At 37.2% G+C, this 16,457-nt stretch overlaps 1 protein-coding gene across 1 annotated transcript in view; it reads left to right on the top strand.

Moving 5' to 3' along the window:
• The window catches only part of LOC145723332 (phospholipase DDHD1-like), a 73,432-nt gene that overhangs the window by 43,980 nt on the left and 12,995 nt on the right, over positions 1 to 16,457 (top strand). Inside the window, exon 2 of the mRNA XM_081829760.1 lies at positions 10,598 to 10,770. Coding sequence (XP_081685886.1) covers positions 10,598 to 10,770 — 173 coding nt within the window. The remainder of the gene's footprint in view (positions 1 to 10,597; positions 10,771 to 16,457) is intronic.

Here is a 16,457-nt window from a genome sequence, read left to right as displayed (position 1 = left end):
ATTAGCAAGCTAACAGTAGTCTTCTCTACCTTGGAGACATTTGGATATATGGTTATAAAAAAGACAGTAGAGTTAGACACATCTTGGTTTGAACGCTGGTTCTGACTGTATGATTTTACACAAGTTACTGAAAGGCCTTTCAATCTGTTTCCTCATGGGTAAGGTGAGGATAATATTCCTTACTTTGTAAGGTGTTATAAATATTGGAGTTAATGTACATGGGACAGAATAGATTTTTTTCATAGTTTTTATTTTGTTTTGCTTTTCTCCCATGATTTTTTCATATTCTCCCACCTCAAACACATACACAAAAGGTCACTTCAGTTCTGTTCATAGCTTTGCTTTTCTTTCATTTTTGGTCACAGAGGTATTATCATTTTTGAAGCCTGGGTAATGCTTTTTAAATTTTAATTCTTAAAAATTATGGTAAAATATATACATGTAACATAAAATTTACCACCCTAGCCATTTTTAATTGCACAGTTCAGTGGTATTAATTACATTTGCATTGTGCAACTATTACCACCACCCATCTCCAGAACTATTCTCATTGTCCAAAATTGAACTCTGTACCCATTAAACAATCATTTCCCATTCCTCCCTCCCCAATCCCTGGAAACCACCATTCTACTTCCTGTGTCTATGAATTTGCCTATTACAAGTACTTCATACAAGTGGAATCATACAGTACTTATACTTTTGTACCTGGTTTGTTTTACCTAGCATTATGTCTTCAAGATTCATCCATGTTTCAACAGGAGTCAGAATTTCCTTCCTTTTTAAGGCTGAATAATATGCCATTGTATAGACGTAGCACATTTTGTTTATCCATTTATTCATTGATGGACACTTGATTTCCTTTTACTTTTTGGCTATTATGAATAATGCTGTCATGAACATGGGTATACAAATATCTGTTCAAGTTCTTGTTTTCAGTTCTTTTGGGTATATACCCAGAAATGGGATTGCTGAACCATGTGGTTATTCTATTTTTAATTTTTTGAGGAACTGTCATATTGTCTTCCATAACAGCTACACCATTTTATGTTCCCATTAATAATGTATAAGGGTTCCAATTTCTCTGCATCCTAACCAACATTTGTTACTTTCCGGTTTTTTTTTTTAATAGTGGCCATTCTAATGAATGTGAGGTGGCATCTTCCTGTGGTTTTGATCTGCATTTCCCTAATGATTAGTGGTGTTGAACATCTTTTTATGTGGTTATTGGCCATATACGTATATCTTCTTTGGAAAAATGTCTATTCAATTTCTTTGCCAATTTTTTCTTTTTTCTGAGTGGGCTTCCAGACAGATGCTCATTTTTTAAAAAAAGATTTTCTTTATTTATTTGACAGAGAGATAGAGAGCATAAGTAAGCAGAATGGCAGGCAGAGGGAGAGGGAAAAGCAGGCTCTCCGTCAAGCAGGGAGCCCGACGTGGGGCTTGATCCCAGGACCCTGGGATCATGACCTGAGCTGAAGGAAGTTGTTTAACTGACTGAGCCACCCAGGCACCCCCAGATGCTCATTTTTTAATAGAGTTTTTTTTTTTTTTTTTGCTGTTTTTGAGTCACAGGAGTTCCTCATATATTCTGGCTATTAATCTCTTGTTAAATATATGATTTGCTGGCTTAACATTTTTAATTTTCTTTTTTTATATTTTATTTTTGGTAATTTTGTGTTTAGAGGAGAATATATTAAAGGTTGAATTCACTGAATCATCTTGTCCAGAAATCCTTACTACTTTTTTAATTTAAAAAAAGGATATAGGAGTGCCTGGGTGGCACAGTTGGTTGAGCATCAGACTCGTGGCTTCAGCTCAGATCGTGATCTCAGGGTTGTGGGATCAGGCCCCACATTGGGCTCCAAGCTTTGTGCAGAATCTGCTTGAGATTCTTTCTCTTTCTGCCGCTCCCACTCATGCTCTTTCTTTTTAAAATGGGTGAATAAATCTTTTAAAAAATAATTTAAAAATTTAAAAAGGATATAAAAAATCAATATATATATGTTTACCTATCTTTTATTATTATAGTTATTTAAAAGATAAAGTCCCCAAAGATAAAAAGAGACTACATGAATGCTGAAAAGTATTAAGAATGCATTTAACTATGATTTTTCTATTTGTTTTTTCATTTAAAAATAATGAAACTGAATTTCTATCATGATGATATAAATAGGCATTATTTAAAAAATAATCATTTTTGTAAAAAGGGGAAAATAAGAGGGCTAGGGAAAAAGCTAAATTTCCTGGAATGAGGGAATATTTTATTGGGGGAGTTGTTTGTTTTGTTTTAATTTATTATTATTTTTTGTTAGATGGATATCATTGTGCATGTTTATAAGTATAGGAAAAGGAAATACAAAGAGACGGGGTGAAGAAGTGGGAGGGTAGGACAACGGCGACCAATTGCTAGAACCATGTCACTTAGGAAACAGAAGATAAGATCCAGAACATTCACAAGAAAATTGGCCTTAATTGGGAGGAAAAACAGTGTAAATCTGGAAAGTGTGTAAATAAATCTGTAGGCTGGGAGGTCTTGAAGTTGAGAGATGGTCTCTATTTTCTCTAAGTGGGACAAATGCCATCATTCAGAGAATGTATGGAAGGGTGAGTAAGGTGGAGAGGTTATTCTGACAGTCATGGTGTAAATGAGAGAGTGAACTGACCATGGGCCGGGAAAAGGAATTTCTGAGTGGCACTAAAATGGCTGCAGTTCCGGAAGATCATGTATTTATTCTGGCAGCAATCCACCTGGCCGCCACATGTAGGACCATATATAGTGGATAATTGGATTGATCTATGGGTCAAAAGGCGTCTGAGAGTTCTGTCAAGGGCATGGTGGAATTGAAGACCAGTGGGTCTGTCTAGGCTGGATAAGGAAGCAGGAAGCTGATAAATTAGATTGAGACAGGGATTGTGGGATTAGAGCTCTGCATGGGAGGTAGGAAATAATGAAGTTGGATTGAAGGAGTGAAGAAGTAAAAGAGTAGGAAGCTATGATCAAAGAGACAAATTTAGAGGGATTTTATTAGACTTGGCTAACAATTCTGAAATAATGAATCTTTTCAAAGAGATAATCAGAAATATTAGTGTTTCATTAGATTTTATATGAGAATTACTATCTTTTCTCATTTCTGCTTTTGTAGAGTAACATGGAGTTCATTTCTCTCCCCTTAGAGATTTCTGTGTTTTAAAACTACAAAATTAAGATGTAGCTAAATATTTTTTAAGTCTGGAAATGAATATTGGAAGAAACTAAATCCTACATTACTAAACTGAAAATGTGAAATAGATCCTCACATTACCTTGCTAACCCAGATTACAACAAATGTTTGATTTGACATTTCATTAATACTTCATTCTTTTTATCCTTTTTAGCTAATCAGAATGGCTTATACCATTTTATATCATTATCAGCATTCTAATAATCAGAATGACTTACACCATCTATTTCACAAACTGGATTAAAGTTGACTAATATACATGCATTATAGAGGGAAATTTTGGCAAACATATGACTGTCACTAAGTTATCTGAATTTGGTTGGTTATCTTGATCAAACTGCTATGATTGCTCTGTCCTTTTTTTCACCCTTTATGAACTTTAGGTATATGGGCAGAGCCACATCTCTTCAGAAAATAGTTTGGGCTATGCCTCCTGAAGCTTTTTGGTAGGCAGACTTCCCATGCTTATTACCCATCTTCACTCCCTACCAGAGATGTGAGGATAGTTATTCCACAGGCAGCCAACCAATGCCAGACTGACAGACTGTTGGACTAGTTCAATCCCTGCCACCCTTGAATCTCTCCAAAGCAATGCCATTTAATAAACACCATTTGTTCTGCAACTGCTTAGCCATTCTTCCCCTTATTTAAAAACTCCTGAAAACAAAGCTCATCCACAAAGCCTTCCCTGATGACCATGGAAGAGATGCCCACATCTCATTTGGCCTATTGGTTTAAGTTTCATGATGATAAGGACCGGGTCTATTCAACTTTTAAAGAAATTATAATCCTTATGGATGTTGACTTCTGTGATTAGGCACTTAACACTTTTTCATAAATTTGTTGACAACAATGATAGTATCAGAGAAACAAAATCCTTATTCATTTTAGGAATTATTTATTTATTTATTTACTTTTTCTTTACCAACTTGTGTATATTGTTTTTTTAATTATTAAGCTGGTCAAGTCATGGCCGCAAGATGGCCACCTGAGGTAAAAAAATAATGCCTCATATAATCATATCCAGAGCAGAAAGGCAATAGGACTCTCTCCTCAAAAGGCTCTATATTTTATGTGGAAGAAAGTTCCCTGGCTCACTTTCCCTATGTCTCATTGGCCAGAATTGAGTCGTATCTGGCCCCATCCACTGGTGATTTAGTTTGGGAATGGGGTTGGGGCCTATTTTCTCTGCTGAGATCTGTCAGCAACTAACTCTGTCTGCTACAGGTAATATGTACATTACAGGATAGTTGTAAGCATTAGAGATAATATGTATAAAGCTGTTAGCATTTTGCCCCATCTCAGGCACCTATTAAATGATCATTATTATTATAACTGTCTTTACATTATTAGTGCCTTTTCTACAATCTGTTATTTTCCTGTGAACATTTGAATATACATAGTTGTAATCAGTCTATAGAATTCTGGAGACTGCTTTTATTTATTTTAGCAAATTCTTGCCAATGGAATGAAGGCATATGTGAGGGCCTGATCCAAAAAAACCCCTGAAATCTCCCCTCTCTTTTCCTGGATGTCTATGCCCTGGCTGACCTTGTGGTAAAGATGGTAAACCCTGCAACAGCCCTGGATCCTGAATGAATGTGTGGACCAGAACCTCTCCTTCTCTCTCACAACACTGCTTAGAACTGACCTGAGTAAGAAACAAATTCTAAAATGTCAAGGCAGTATGGATTTGGGAATTGTTATAGCCGTTGTTACTACAACAAATACAGAAATTGGGATCTCAAAATGGTAACTACAACAATGAATAAGGCATTAATCTACTTATATTTATACTTGCTCTCTGGAGCATAGTCTTTCAGAATAAAAGAATGACAGCAACAATAAAAAAGAACTTATCTCAATGAAAAGCATCAAAACAGTTGGGATAAAAAATTAATATGAATCCAGGAAGAAAATAAAACCACAAATCCAAATTGCTTGGAATGATCCATAATTAATGCTAATATAAATCATTTGATAAAAAGTATTTGCCACAGTAATTTCTAAGCAATGCATATATTTAATCATTTTTGTTCAAGGCTATCAGTTAAGTAGCAAGTTAATAAATTATTTTTAAATCCTGCTGGAGCATTTCTTATTAAAAACATTACAGTGTTGCATGGCTGGGGCACATTATAGCCATGTGGGCAAGCAATACAGGATATACAAGGCCTTTTAGTAACTGTGGTCTGTATCCCCAGACTTAACACCCTGAAGCTATAGTTTAGACCTATTCCAGCAGAGGAGATTGCTTTAATATAGAACCCTGCATAATTGGGAGGGCCCCAGGGAGACCAATTTGATTCTGGATCTATTAGGCAGCTCTGAATTGGGTACAAAAATAGTGGCAGAGGCTGATACATTGATTTTTGTTCCTTGTGGGAGGCATACCATGGAGGGATGGCTAGGGAAACTCAGGTTGTTAGGAAACTCATTCTGGGAGGGGGTTGCCTGAGTCTCTTGGCATATAATTAATTAACCATGCTCAATAGCTCTGAGCCAGGCAAGTATTTCCCAACCATTCAATGAGGAAACATAGATCAAGATATAACTCCATGCCTGGCACCATAGTAAACACCATTATGATGATGATTTTTTTTAAAAGATTTTATTTATGGGCGCCTGGGTGGCTCAGATGGTTAAGCGTCTGCCTTCGGCTCAGGTCATGATCCCGGGGTCCTGGGATCGAGTCCCGCATCGGGCTCTCTGCTCCTTGGGAGCCTGCTTCTCCCTCTGCCCCCCTCTCTCTCTCTGTCTCTCATGAATAGATAAATAAAATCTTAAAAAAAAAAATTTATTTATTTATTTGTGTGTGTGTGAGAGAGAGAGAATACAAGCAGGGGGAATAGCAGGTAGAGGGAGAAGCAGACTCCCCACTGAGCAAGAAGCCGGATGCGGGACTTGATCCCAGGACCCCAGGATCATGACCTGAAGCAAAGGTAGGCGCCTAACTGACTGAGCCACCCAGGCATCCCACCATTATGATGATTATGATGATAACCAGGCCACTGGACTTTTCCAGTGACTTTGACTTTCAACTTCTGGTAGCAGGGAGCCAACCCTGAGTTTAAGCTGTGTTCCCCGCTGGGCAGGTCTGGTGGGCCCTGCCTTAGTCTCAATGAGGAACTGAGAAGATAGCTGGAAAAGTTGCAGGAAGAGCACCAGGCACTTGAATTTGATGCAGGAACAGTGCTTCCCAAGGACACAAACTGCAGCTGTATTTGTTTTGTGAAAAATGTCTGATACAACTTAACTCTCTTTCCCTAGGGTGCTAAATAGTTATATTGAATGAAATAACATTTAGTAGTTAAAAAGAATGAGGTAGATCAATGTGTACTGACATTGGAACATCTCTAGGATGTGGTCTCAAGTAAAACAGCAAATTTTAAGCAATGTATTAAGATGAAAAAAATTGGATATGAGGAAAGAAACCAATTCAGTCAACTTAGTCCAATTTAATAATTTACAGTCTTTTTTCTTTCTTTTCTTTTTTTGGATAAATGACTCATCTTTCAAATTTCCTTTCTTTTCCCTTCTCTTCCCCAAGGTGGTGACTATGTATATAGAGGAACTTGCCAGTCCCTGTGGTAAGGAGGGACAGTGGTTCTTGGGTCCACATGGTGCCCATGGATCTCTCTTTAGTCCTCACTGGTTTATGTAGAGAAAATGTTCCTTATATTTCTGGCCACTGCTCATTCTAACACATCTGTGGCCTAACTCAGCAGTTGGTGAACTCTTACTCTCTTCTTTCTGCCTGCACAGGGCCCTGTGGTCCTTCCTTCCTGCTGTGTTGAGTGCTGACATGTGGCTGTGACTCCTAATTGGTCCCAAGTCAGGAATATCTACCCTCCTGCTCCAAGCTACAGGGTTACCTGGCCCTATTAAGACAACTACCATAGGCTTGCTGGTGTGCACCATTTACTTTTCAAAAGCAAATGGAAACTTGAAATTTTGGGTAGTTTCCATATCACATGGCTGCAGAGGGAGACTCTGAACCCAGAATTTCCTTTGGTTTAACCATACTACAACTATTATGGGGATTTCCTTTCAGAGTACTGTTTTTAGAAGTGGGGAAAAGTCCCTCATACCCTGCCCTCACCTTCTTTCTTAAGGTAATGCATCTCTCTCTCTGGGATTTTTACTAGGAGGGAAGTGGTTATCACACATATTTTTACCACCTATTCTTCCTACAGCCCTACCTTTCTCTTTTCACAGTCCTTTGGCAAAAAGGGACAGACTTTCTATATCCTCTATATGTGTTTTAGTAAAGCATATAATAAGGTCATGATCTAGGGCACTAAGTTCGAATCATGGAATACTAAAGGAGATGAAAAAAATTTTTTTTCTTGAGACTAAAAAATTTTTAAAAATTCTTTTCTCTGTCAATAATAAAGCCTGGCTTTGATACTATTGTATTTTATCAATTTGAAGAGGCTGTGATTGTTAAGATACACTGTTATTTTGTGTACCATTGAGACTATGACACAATGACCTAATGATAGTTCTGTGGAAGGCATGAATTGATCATAGCAGCCTTGTATTGCAGTGAGATATCTTTTATCTACACCAAAGGACTTGGGATTTCTCTTGCCTTTAATCACAATGCTTGGCAAGTGATGAGCAATCATTTCACAAGTATGTCAGTAAAATAATGTAACCTAGCTTCAGTGACATGTCAATATCTTACTTTTATAGGGATATTACAGCACTTTGTTGTTGTTTTACAACAAAATAAGAATAGCAATCATTCATCCAACTACAAGTTTTTGCCTCCCTTATATCAAATTTACATCCCATTGCATTGTTTTTGTTCCATTCTGTATATGCAATGCTTTTTTTTTTTTTTTAGGACAAATTATAGTGTAATATTTTTGAAGACTACTTAAATTACAATTAAACTCAACCTGGAAAAAGATGATTAAGTTTGGGAGGCAAAGGATCATGAGTTGAATCTTGAGGTGCTCTCAATGGTGGAGCAGGAGCAGAGATCAGATTGAGGCATCCTATCTGACTTGGTGGGTCACAGAACCCGTGGCATTAACATTGCTGAAGGAAGGAAGAGGGAAGAGGAAAACCAATGGCATTCACATGGTAGCTGCCTGAGCCACTATCACTTTCTGTCTTCCTTTCAGGGTCAGCCTGAATGCCCTGTCCTCAACAAAGCTCTTTTTGACCCACTAGAGATCAGGTTAGGTCTTCTGTTAAGTTCTATTATAGCACTTAATATAGTTTTAATAAATGGCTAGTTTAATTATATATATATATTTTAAATATTTTATTTATTTATTTGACAGAGAGAGCGAGTGAGCACACAAGCACGGGGAGCAGCAGAGGGAGAGAGAGAGAGAAGCAGGCTTTCCGCTGAGCAGGGAGCCCAATGTGGGGCTCAATCCCAAGAACTTGGGATCATGACCTGAGCTGAAGACAGACGCTTAACCAACTGAGCCACCCAGGCACCCCTAATTGTATATGTTCTTACTAGAAAGGAAACTCTATGAGGGTCTGTCTTGTTCACCATTTGATCGCTCTGCCTACCACAGTGCCTGGAATGTAATAGGCATTTAGTATTAATGTGGTAGAAGGAAGGAAGGTAGAAAGGAAGGAAGAAGAAAGGAAATAATGAAATTGCTGAAGGTGCCAATAAATAATTGATTGGAGCTGAAGAATATAGAATAAAACTTTTCAGGTTCTTTGTCTTGGAGTTTTTGGATGCTGACTGTGTCCAGATGAGGAACCAGAATCCCTCACACTTGCTAATGATATATCTATACTGGGAAAGTTGGGTTCTTCCCTATGACCTATTAGTGTGTCTAGACGTCCTTTTCGTTGGGATGGGGGGATTGGGAAAGGGCAGCCTTGACTTTGGCAAAGGTATGCTTAAACACTCTTTCTCCCACCAAGGAGGGTAGATTGTTGGTGCTTTGCTTATCAGTCTAAAGAGATATTATAAATAGATAAATGCACATGCAAAAGTTATTTATATATTCTTATAATTTCTGCTTATCAAATCAATTAATAAGAGTATTGCAAAATTTTTATATAATTGTGGTAAGCAGAATAATGACCCTCCAAAGATGTTCATGTCCTAATCTCCGGAACCTGTGAATATGTTACCTTACATGGAAAAAGGGACTTTGCAGCTGTAATTAAGGTGAAGAACCTTAAGATGGGAGATTATTCTGGATTATCCAGGTGGGCTCAATCTAATCACATGGGTCCTTATTAGACAAGACCCTTCCTAGCTGTGCTCAGAAGGAGACATGACTATGGAAAAGTGGTCATAGAGATGGCACACTGCTGGCTTTAAAGATGAAAAAAAGGGGCCATGAGCTAAGGATTGCAGACAATTTCTAAAACTGGAGAAGACAATGAAAATGTTATTCTCCAGAGCCTCCAGAAAGGAATGCATTGATGACACCTTGATTTTAGCTCAGTGAGACCTGTGTTGGACTTCTAACCTACAGATCCCTAAGATAATAAATTTGTATTATTTAAGTCATTAGATTTGCGTAATTTATCATAGTAGCAATAGAGTACAAATGTAGTAATGATCTATACTTAATCATTTTATTCTAAGGTACTCTATAGATCCCTCAACAATATTGTATCTGCTAAATCTTTCTTGTTAAAGATTCTACCAGGGTCACTCAAATGCTAACCCCTAGACCTGGTATAATCTAGATGATCAGGGAAATTATCCCCTCATCAGTGGGAAATGGGAATGGGTAGATTAAAACCTCAAATTCCTGTCCTCTGTTGGGAAATTTGAAATGTGTTTCACATGTTTAGGGCCCTAGTGGAACGAGACCCTGTTGCCCACAACAGTAACCCTTCCCTATTTTGCCTATTCCCTCCCTTGAGTGTTAAGTGGAATTAGGCAGAAATGAGCTAAACTTGGGAAGTTATGGCACAAGGAAGGAGAACTACACACCAGAATGCTACCTTCTGAAGGCCAAGTATCTCCTGTTCTAGGGAGACTCACAAGTAACTCTAGGGGAGAGGCTTTTCTGAGTAATCCTGGGGATGGCAATGCATTTGGTTGCCAGGTGGTGCTTGACCAAGGTCTTCAGCCACAATAAGCCTGAACAATATCAGCAGGTCCAGGCTGTGACCTTTTCCTATGAACAGGCTGGAGTCCTGAGGGAGCTGTAAACCTTACTCACATACTCTGGGAGTCAACTGGTAGAAAAAAAGAGAAAGAGCCTCCCTGGCAGAGTAAACAGCATGTCCAATTATCGCCTACAGTGATTGGAAAAGTGGCTTCAGGATGAGAAGTAGAAAATGAAGCTAGAAAATCCATACTAATAATATTCCTAACAGAGCACCTAAATAAAGTAAATATTAACAGACATAAAGGGAGAAATTGGCAGTAATAAAATACTAGTAGGGGACTTTAACACTCCACTTACATCAATGGATGGATCCTTCAGACAGAAAATCAATAAGAAAACAGTGGCTTTGAATGACAATTTAGACCAGAAGGATTTGACAGATATGTACAGAATATTCCATTCAAAAACAGCAGAGTACGCATTCTTTTCAAGTACTCATGGAGCATTCTCCAGGATAGTTCACGTGTTAGGCCACATCATAAGTCTCAAGAAACTTAAGAAGATTGAAATCATATCAAGCATCTGATCACAATAGTATGAAACTAGAAATTAATTGCAAGAAAAAATCTGGATAGATCATAAACACATGAAGGCTAAATAACATGATACTAAACAACAAATGGGTCAACCAAGAAATCAAAGAGGAAATCAAAAAATACATGGAGACAAATGAAAATGAAAACATAATGATCCAAAATCTTTGGGACACAGGAAAAACAGGTTTTTTTAAAAAAATTTTATTTTTAAGTAATCTCTATACACAACATGGGGCTCAAACTTACAACCTTGAGATCAAGAGTTGCATGCTCCACCAACTGAGCCAGCCAGGCACCCCTAAATGCAGTTTTCTTTTTTTAAGATTTTATATATATATTTATTTATTTGTCAGAGAAAGAGAGAGAGAGCACAAACAAGGGGAGCAGCAGGCAGAGGGAGAGGCAGCCTCCCTGCTGAGCAAGGAGCCTGACATAGGACTCAATCCCAGGACCGTGGGATCATGACCTGAGAGGAAGGCAGACACTTACCTGACTGAGCCACCCAGGCGTCCCTCTAAAAGCAGTTCTAAGAGGGAAGTTTATAATGATATAGACCTACCTCCAGAAACAAGAAAAAATTTCAAATAAACAGCCTAACCTTATGCCTAAAGGAGCTAGAAAAAGAACTACCCCAAAGCTAGTAGAAGGAAGGAAATAAAAATATTAGAGCAAAGATAAAACCTAAAATTTTTTTTTTTAAGATTTATTTATTTATTTGACAGAGAGAGAGACAGCAAGAGAGGGAACACAAGCAGGCAGAGTGGGAGAGGGAGAAGCAGGCTCCCCGCTGAGCAGGGAGCCTGATGCGGGGCTCGATCCCAGGACCCTGGGATCGTGACCTGAGCCGAAGGCAGACACTTAACAACTGAGCCACCCAGGCACCCCAAAACCTAAAAAATTTTTAAAAATCAAAGAAACTAAGAACTGGTTGTCTGAAAAGATAAACAATATTGATAAACCTTTAGCCAGACTCATAAAGAAGAAAAGAGATAGGACTCAAATAAATAAAATCAGAAATAAAGAAGGAGAAATAACAACCAACACCACAGAAATACAAAGAATTATAAGAGAATATCGTGAAAAATTACATGCCAACAAATCAGACAACCTGGAGAAAGTGGATAAATTCCTAGAAACATACAATCTCTCAAAATGTAATCAAGAAGAAATAGAAAATTTGAACACATGAATTACTAGCAATGAAATTGAATTAATAATTAAAAAACCCTCCCAACAAACATCCATAAACCAAAAAGGCAACCTACTGAATGGGAGAAGATATTTGTAAATTTTATTTCTGATAAGGGTTAATATCCAAAATACATAAAGAACTTTCACACCTCAACACCAAAAAAAAAAAAAACCAACAACCAAACATCTGATTAAAAAATAGGCAGAGGGCCTGAATAGAATTTTTTTTCTTTTCTAAAGATTTGATTGATTTAGAGAGTAGGGAGAGGGGCTGAGGGAGAGGGAGAGGAGAGAATCTCAAGCAGACTCCATGCCAAGTGAGGAGCCTGACCTGGGGCTCGATCCCACCATCCTGAGATGATGACCTGAGCCAAAACCAAGAGTTGCAGGCTCAACTGACTGAGGCACTCCAGCACCCCTCTTTTTTTTTTTTTAAGTAGGCCCCATGCCCAACGTGGGGCTTGAACTCATGACCCTGAGATCAAGAGTTGCATACTCTACTGACTGAAACAGCCAGGCACCCCTATACATTTTTCCAAGGAAGGCACACAGATGGCTAACAGACACATGAAAAGATGCTCAACCTCACTAATCATCAGGGAAATACAAATCAAAACCACAATGAGGTATCACCTTATACCTGTCAGAATGGCTAAAATAGAAAACACAAGAAATAAATGTTGATGAGGATGTGGAGAAAAAGGAACTCTTATGCAATGTTAGTAGGAATGTAGCCACTGTGGAAAACAGTATAGAGGTTCCTCAAAAAATTAAAAATAGAAATACCATATAATTCAGTAATTCTACTACTTGGTATTTATACAAATAAAACAAAAACACAAATTTGAAAAGATATATGCACCCCTATGTTTTGGGCAGCATTATTTACAAGAGCCAAATTATGGAAGCAACCTAAGTATCCATTGACAGATGAATGGATAAAGGAGAGGTCACACACACACACACACACACACACACACACACTCAATATTAGCCATAAAAAAAAAATGAGATGTTGCCATTTGTAACAACATGAAAAAAACTCAGAGGATATGATGTTAAGTGAAATAAGTCAATTAGAGAAAGACAAATACCATATGATTTCATTCATATGTGGAAAAAAGATACAAACAAAAAAAAACAGACTCTTAAATACAGACAATAAATTGGTAGTTGCCAAAGGGTAAGTGGATAGGGTAAGGGTGAAGTAGATAAAGGGGATTAAGAGTACATTTATCTCAATGAGCACTGAGTAATGTATAGAATTGTTGAATCATTATATTGTACACATGAAACTAATATAACACTATATGTTAATTATACCTCAATTTGAAAAAAAGAAACAAAAAAAACCTACCTCCCAACTAAAAGTTCAGGACCAGATGACTTCACAGGTGAATTTTACCAAACATTTAAAAAAGAGTTAATACCTAGTTTTCTTAAACTATTCAAAAAAATAGAGGAGGAAGGAAAACTTTCAAATTCATTCTATGAAGTCAGCATTACCCTGATGCCAAACCCAGACCAAGACATGGCCAAAACAAATCAAATCAAAACAAAAACAAAAACAAATCAGAACCAAACCAAACCAAACCAAAAAACCTACAGGCCAATATTTCTGATGAACATACATACAAAAAACCTCGATGGAATATTAGCAAATTGAATATTTAACACTATCAAAAACATCATTCACCATGATCAAGTGGGATTTACTCCAAGGATGCAAGGGTCGTTCAGTATTTGCAAATCAATCTGTGCGATAAATCACATTAACAAGAGGAAGGACAAAACCCATATGATCATCTCAATAGATGCAGAAAAAGCATTTGACAAAATACAACGTATGTTTATGATAAATTCTCTCAACAAAGTGGGTTTAGAGGGAACATACCTCAACATAATAAAGGTCATATATGAAAACCCAGAGCTAACATCATATTCAGTGAGATTTCCTCTAAGATCAGGAACAAGAAAAGGATGTCTAGTCTTGCCACTTATATTCAACACGGCATTGTCACAGTACTGTCCTAGCGACAGCATCAGACAAGAAAAAGAAATAAAAGGCATCCAAATTGGTAAGGAAGAAGTAAAACTTTCACTATTTGTAGGTGACATGATTCGATATATAGAAAACCCTCATGACTGTACCAAAAAACTTTAGAACTGATAAAATGAATTCAGTGAAGTTGTAGGATATAAAAATAATATATAGAATTCTGTTGCATTTCTATACACTAAAATGAAATAGCAGAAAGAGAAATTAAGAAGAATTAATATCATTAAAATGTCCATACTACCCAAAGCAATCCAGATTCATTGCAATCCCTATTAAAACACAACAGCATTTTTAACATAGATAGAACAAAGAATACTAAAATTTGTATGGAACCACAAAAGACCCTGAATAGCCAAAGCAATCTTGAGGAAGAAAACCAAAGCTGGAGGTATCACAGTTCCAGATTTCAAGATATACTACAAAGCTATAGTAGTCAAAACAGTATGGTACTTACTGGCACAAAAATAGAAACATAGATCAATGGAGCGGAATGGAGAGCCCAGAAATAAACTCACACCTATATGGTCAATTAATCTTTGACAAAGAAGGTAAGAATATACAATGGAGAAAAGACAGTCTTTTCAATAAATGGTGCTGGGAAAACTGGACAGCTACATGCCAAAGAATGAAACTGGACCACTTTCTTACACCATACACAAAAATAAACTCAAAATTAGGTCACATTAAACACCTAAATGTGAGACCTGACACCATAAACTCCTAAAATAAAACATAGGCAGTAATCGCTTAGACATCACCTTTACCAACATATTTATGGCTATGTCTCCTCAGGCAAGAGAAACAAAGGCAAAAATAAACTATTGAGGCTACATAAAAATAAAAAGGTTTTGTACAGCAAAGGAAATCATCAACAAAACAAAAACACCACCAAGTGAATGGGAGAAAGTATTTGCAAATGATATATCTGATAAGGGGTTAATATCCAAAATATATAAGAACTTATACAATTCAACACTGAAAAAAGAAACAGTCCAATTAAAAAATGGGCAGAAGACCTGAATAGACACTTTTTTTCCCACAAGAAGACATACAGAGGGCTAACAGACACATGAAAAGATGCTCAACATCCCTAGTCATCAGGGAAATACAAATAAAAACCAAAAGATATCACCTCATGTCATTCAGAATGGCTAGTATCAAAAAGATAAGAAATAACAAGTGTTGGTGAGGATGTGGAAAAAGGGAACCCTCTTGTACTGTTGGTGGGAATGTAGATTGGTGCAGCCACTGTGGAAAACAGCATGGAGTTTTCTCAAAACATTAAAAATAAAGGTACCATACAACCCTGTAATTCCCCTTCTGGCTATTTACCCAAAGAAAATGAAAACACTAATTCAAAATGATATACACCCCCCTATGTTTATCACAACATTATTTACAATAGCCAAGGTATGGAAGCAACTTGAGTGTGTATCCATAGATGAAAGATATCTAGATAGATAGATAGATACAATGGGATATTACTCAGCCATAAAAAAGAACGATTCTTGCCATGTGACTCTTGCCATAGATGGACCTAGAGGGTATTATACAGAGTGAAATAAGTTAGACAGAGAAAGACAAGTACCATATGATTTCACTTATATGTGGAATCTAAGAAACAAAATGAACAAACAAACAAACAAAAACAAACACTTTTAAATATGGAGAACAAACTGGTGGTTTCCAGAGGGGAGGTAGGTGGCAGGGATGGGCAAGTAGATAAAGATGATTAAGAGCTACAAACTTCCATTTATAAAATAAATGTCACAGAGATGAAAAGTATGGCATAGGGAATAACTCAATAATATTGTAATAACATTGTATGGTGACAGATGGTGACTACACTTATGGTGACCATTGAGTAATGTATAGAATTGTCAAATCAATATGTTGTATGCTTGAAATATAACATTGTGTATTAATTATACTACAACAAAAAATGGAAACAAAGAAATGGGCCTATATCTCAATATCACATTGAATATTATTATTAAAAAACAAAAAATAGGCAAAAAAATATTCCTAACAACCCCAGTTTATTGAGTATCTACTGTGAAGAGGCACTGGGCCAAGGGCTTTGAAGGTGATTGCATTTTGTTCTTCCAATAACACTACTGGTCATTTGCTTTTTGTCCTTAATCCATTCCCTCCCTTCCCCTGGCTCTGGGTAGTATCATAGGAGATTACAATTCCCAGGTTTCATTGCCAACTGGTGGCCAGTGAGATTGTTCAAAAGAAGACAATGGTGAGGGGGCGCCTGGGTGGCTCAGTTGGTTAAGCGACTGCCTTCGGCTCAGGTCATGATCCTGGAGTCCCGGGATCGAGTCCC

The sequence above is a fragment of the Leptonychotes weddellii genome, chromosome 9 (assembly GCF_054177405.1).
Source record: "Leptonychotes weddellii isolate Sample4059 chromosome 9, ASM5417740v2, whole genome shotgun sequence".
Taxonomy (NCBI): Eukaryota; Metazoa; Chordata; class Mammalia; order Carnivora; family Phocidae; genus Leptonychotes; species Leptonychotes weddellii.
Note: the sequence above shows the minus strand (reverse complement) of the source record. Positions and strands in the feature narration are given on the sequence as shown.